A 4,785-nucleotide genomic window follows, 5' to 3' on the forward strand; every position below is an offset into this window, starting at 1 on the left:
TACTGCAGACTGACCCGTGTGGACCTGCGCATGCTGTCGCTGCGAGCGCTGCGCCGGCTGGACCTCAGCAACAACCACATCAAGAAGCTGCCCTCCACCATCGGTGACCTGAGCTGCCTCGCCGAGCTGATTCTCCACAACAACCACCTGGAGAGCTTCAGCGACGGCCTGTGCTCCTCGACCCTGCAGACGTCACTCCAGCATCTGGACCTGAGTCAGAACCAGCTGCAGGTCCTGCCCGCTCGCTTCTGTCAGCTGCAGCAGCTGGTCAACCTCAAGCTGGACCAGAACAAGCTCCTGCGGCTGCCTTTCCACATCGGCCGGCTCTCCAAGCTGCGCTTCCTGTCCGCCGCTCACAACCAGCTCACCGTACTTCCTGCCAGCTTCAGAAAGCTGTGCCTGGAGAACCTGGACCTGTTTGGAAACCCGTTTACTCAAGCCAACGCTCTGGAGCACACGATCCGGCTCACGTTCCCGCTGAGGCTGCAGGAACTAGCGTCCCGCGCCGTGGTGGAGCTCAGGTGAGGCTCGTTCCGCTGCTTTGACAGACGCCGGTCTGCTGATGTCACGCTGTGTTGCTAACGCTGTTCTTGTCTTGTTCTCTGTGGCAGAATCCCACACGGCCCTCACTCCGTGCCGCTGCACCTGTGTCACCAGCTGGACTTCTCTCAAGCCTGCGACTGCGGCCGGGCCTGTGTGGACTCCTACATCCAGACGGCCGTCAGCTTCAACCTGCACCTGGTGTCTCACACCGTAGTGTTAGTGGACAACATGGGTGGCACCGAGGCTCCGGTGCAGAAGCACTTCTGCTCGCTCATGTGTTACTGTGAGTTCATGGACGGCTGCGTGCAGCGCGACCTCAGATGACGACGCGAGGATCGCGCTCTCGTGTGGTTTAGTGGCAATGTATGAGCGTCACAAGCGAGCACTGCTCGGTGTTTCAGTGTTTGTGTTTGTTCTCTTTTAGCTCGATGTTTAAGGGTTTGTTCACTGGACAGTTTTGTGCAAAAGACCTTTAAACTCCAGCATCACAACATATATTTTGTGAATAAATAAAAGTCATTAAAACAAAAGTTTGAGCTGTCAAAGAAATGATTTAATGATTTCACATGACAGGCTTCTGTATTTGTTCAAATTTTTTTTTATTTCAATCAAGCTTTATTTCATTTCCCCCCAAAAGGTCAATCTCCGTTTTAAGTAGATTTCTGAACAAACAGAACAAAAATTTTTATTTTACTCTACATTTAAACATTCAACTTGAGTGAACTAAAACGAAAACTAAATAAATGACACGTCATGACTATAAAACCCTAATAATGCGATATCACACTATCAGTTAGCTAAGAGAAAATTGTATGTTTAGTCCAGATCAGACCACAGAGAGTTCTGGAAGCACAAGGCGGCCGAGGTCTTGTGAGTGCAGATGAAGACGTGTCTGCCGTCGGGCTCGGTCTCTCTCAGGATGACACCGTTAGCAGCCGCTGAGTCATGCTATAAAACCCTAATAATGCGATATCACTATCAGTTAGCTAAGAGAAAATTGTATGTTTAGTCCAGATCAGACCACAGAGAGTTCTGGAAGCACAAGGCGGCCGAGGTCTTGTGAGTGCAGATGAAGACGTGTCTGCCGTCGGGCTCGGTCTCTCTCAGGATGACACCGTTAGCAGCCGCTGGTTCCTCCAATCGCTCCGTTGTGCTCTCGTGGTCTTCTGAGGAACTTCTCGTCTTTGGCTCTTCAGTGTCCTGAGAAGCGCTCCGATCCTCCTCGGGATTCAGCTGCTGGTTAGCTGAGCTGCTGGATTGCTGGTTTATTAGTGCATTATTATCTGTCGTCAGCGGCTGGTGTGGAACTAATGCATTAGCGTCACTCGCTGTGTCCAACTCAAACGCCTGTGTGTGTTCTGTCTCCAGGGCGCCTCTCACTTCATGGATGTCTTCATCTCGACCGTTTGCCGTCACGCGGGTTTGGATTTCAGCTTCGCTGGAAAACTTCCACAGAACAAGAGTAACAATTACACATTAGTATCAGTAATATCTATAGTATATCACATCCACTGCACTACTAGTGAATTTGATAGCTTGATATTAAATGCACATAGATGAAAGTTTTATATAAAAGCTCAGTCACATACTGTATTTGATGAAGAGTCGACCGGTCGATTGATGTTAATTCCACCTTCATTGTTCATTTCTACAGAGCAGAGGAGATGTAAATGATCTGGTTCCTGCGGTTCTGTTCGGTTCACAGCTGGATTGACGGGTGTCTGTGGTTCTGTCGTTAAATCGATTAACTGAGGTTCAGATGCTAAAGGAAAACCGGTTTCTGGCTCATGCTGTAGTCCAGCTGTATGGCATGCTGAGGTCTGAGGAACCTGATCTGCTGCATCATCCTCATCCTCATCGCTGCTCTTCATCTCATCACATCTGATCTGGTGTAATGCTGTGCTCCTCACTGGCTGAACGGGAAGAGTGATCGTCAGCTGTTTCTTCGTTTTGTTGAACTTCGCATCTCCTTTATCTTCATCCACAGGGTACGAGAGCGGAAGATCTAGTTTATACGCTGGTTTCTGAGAGTCCAGGACGAGCCGGCGCTCCTGCACGCTCACCTCAGCGTCCTGCGCGGATCTCAGCAGCGGTAGATCAACAGTGATGACCATCTCTCTGGGTCGGGCCCCGGGCCCTGAGTCTCTGGAGCACCTGTAATCCTGCAGATCGACGACTGACCGGTACTTTACGGTGTAATGTGGTTTTGTGGGCTGACTGGAAGAAGATCTTGAGTCCTCAGGATCTGGAGGAGCGGCACAGGAGACTTCTGGTTCTGGTTCTGGTTCTGGATCTGGATCTGGATCACTGGTGCTCTGCTGCTGCTCTCCAGGAATCGGCCTGCGGATCACAGCCGCCTGAGGAACACCTTTATACTTCATCTTCAGCTGCTTTATATTACTTGTATCCAGCTCGATGTGGAAGGCGTCCTCGATGCCTCGGAGGGCTGTGCTGTGGAGGAGCTCCAGCAGTCTCGCGCTGTTCTCCGCCGCGTGAAGCGCGTCTGGATGGAAAACGACGTCATAAATCATGCACCTGTTCCCGGCGGCGTCTCGGTCCGGTCTGCCCGGTGTCAGGCTGAACGGTAGACGCCAGTTGTAGCCCGCTTTCCCGTCTCGGCCTGTGGCCGCTTCGCACGAGGGTTTATCGATCAGCTGATCGGAGCAGATATTGATGAAGCGCTTCTCGCGTGCGCCGCGGGTTTTCAGCACGTGATGAGCTTCAGGGTGAATAAACTGCACGGTCGTGCCTCTGTCCTTCTCCAGCTGCGTGATCTCCTCCTCGTATCTTCTCTTGTTCTCGGGGTTTGAGATCTCGGCCGCATATTCGTTCAGTAACTCGCGGAACTTCTCGTCTTTTAGAGCTTCGCCGAATCGATTTAGTTCATCACGTGTCAAATTCATTTCTTCGAGTTTGCTAAAATCCATTGTGAACTGTTAACTTTAAGTTACTAGTTTCCGAAGACCAGACAGTCTTAAGCGCTTTTCACCGAAATGAAAGCGACTGAAACACTGGAGTAACGAGGACTCGGTAACCATGGAAACCTGCTACAGCAGCCGGGAGCGCGCACGCTGTCGAGACGCTCTTCGCGTGAGCGCGCCGCTTTTACTTTACTTTACTTTACTTTTAGTCATTTATCAGATGCTTTTATCCAAAGCGACTTACAAATAAGAAAAAGTAATTAAAACTAAAAGCTAAAACTCTATAAATACTATATATATATACACATTTAAGAAAATAAAAGAAATTAAATAAAAATGACAAATGCATACAACAACATTTCAAAACTAAACATTTAAATGAAGTCTTTTACCGTTAAATTCACGGTCATTTTTTACAGTGTAGTAGTAGGAAAGAGGAGAAATAAAAAGCGATACTTATCCTTTGCCGGTGTCCTGAACTATTTACGTTAGTATTATTATACTATATATTATACTATATACTATTAGTATTTGAACTAATTGAACTGAACTAAGCGACTGGTTTTCTGCTTCCAGAGACACATCTGTCAATCACCATCAGCTGAACAGAAGGGGAAAGAGGCGAGTCGTTTAAGATTTAATTGATATTTTTTGCAAAATAAAGCAAACAAACAGAATGCGCGTTGTCATCCTTTCCTTTCCGTGAACTTGTTTATGGAGCGCCGCGCCACACTTCTGTTTTTAAATCTGTTAGCTTAATTATTTAAGCCAGATATATTTCGCTTTTTTTTTTTTTTATGAAAACAAATTGTTATTTTTATTTAAGGCCTATTACTTGCATAGGCTATACATTTTCCTTAAAGCATCCCATTTTGTCCCAGGGCTTGAAAGCCTGTGCGCTAGGCTAGTTCGGTCCTGCAGAAACCTGTGAACGATGCTGTAGTTGTGGCAGCAGCGTTTAGTGACAGCAGTGAATGCTCCGGGAAACGTATAGTCTGTGTCGGTCACAGCGCCTTTTAATTGCTGTTTTGAATCCAGTAATTATTTATTTACAAATGATAAGCTCTGATTATGACAACTGTGGTATAAAAGCTTTGTTTATTAGAGGAATAATTGGTTAGCTGTAAAATGTTACATCGCGACCATGCTTTTGGATGTAGTTCGAGTCCATATAGCCTACATACATGCGGCTATGTTCTGGTTTGCCGGTTGGTCACGAATTTCCACAAATTCAATAATATTTAGGCATTGTTTCTTTTCCTAAATCCTCACCGTCTAACCCTCTAATTTCGCAGGTTTATTTTATTGTCATTCACTTTTT

At 47.1% G+C, this 4,785-nt stretch overlaps 2 protein-coding genes across 7 annotated transcripts in view; one reads left to right on the top strand and one right to left on the bottom strand.

Annotated features, from left to right (window-relative positions):
• The window catches only part of lrr1 (leucine rich repeat protein 1), a 4,928-nt gene extending 3,869 nt beyond the window's left edge, over positions 1–1,059 (top strand). For 5 of the 6 annotated variants that reach the window (XM_016562965.1, XM_016562967.1, XM_016562966.1 and 2 more), the window contains 2 exons: positions 1–521; positions 612–1,059. The exon at positions 1–521 is cut by the window's left edge and continues 1 nt beyond it. In XM_016562965.1, the coding sequence (XP_016418451.1) occupies positions 1–521; positions 612–867 (777 nt within the window). In that variant the 3' untranslated portion in view covers positions 868–1,059. The remainder of the gene's footprint in view (positions 522–611) is intronic. The other variant, XM_016562969.1, reaches the window with a different exon arrangement.
• A 489-nt stretch (positions 1,060–1,548) lies between these two features.
• Positions 1,549–3,626, bottom strand: dnaaf2 (dynein axonemal assembly factor 2). Its single transcript, XM_016562980.1, has 2 exons — positions 2,133–3,626; positions 1,549–1,989 (listed from the first exon to the last, which is right to left on the bottom strand). Exons 1-2 carry the CDS (start codon positions 3,468–3,470, stop codon positions 1,549–1,551), a joined length of 1,779 nt encoding a protein of 592 aa, XP_016418466.1. The 5' UTR covers positions 3,471–3,626.
• Positions 3,627–4,785: the final 1,159 nt, after the last annotated feature.

Source organism: Sinocyclocheilus rhinocerous, unplaced genomic scaffold (assembly GCF_001515625.1).
Source record: "Sinocyclocheilus rhinocerous isolate Xijiao unplaced genomic scaffold, SAMN03320098_v1.1 scaffold740, whole genome shotgun sequence".
NCBI classification, from domain to species: Eukaryota; Metazoa; Chordata; class Actinopteri; order Cypriniformes; family Cyprinidae; genus Sinocyclocheilus; species Sinocyclocheilus rhinocerous.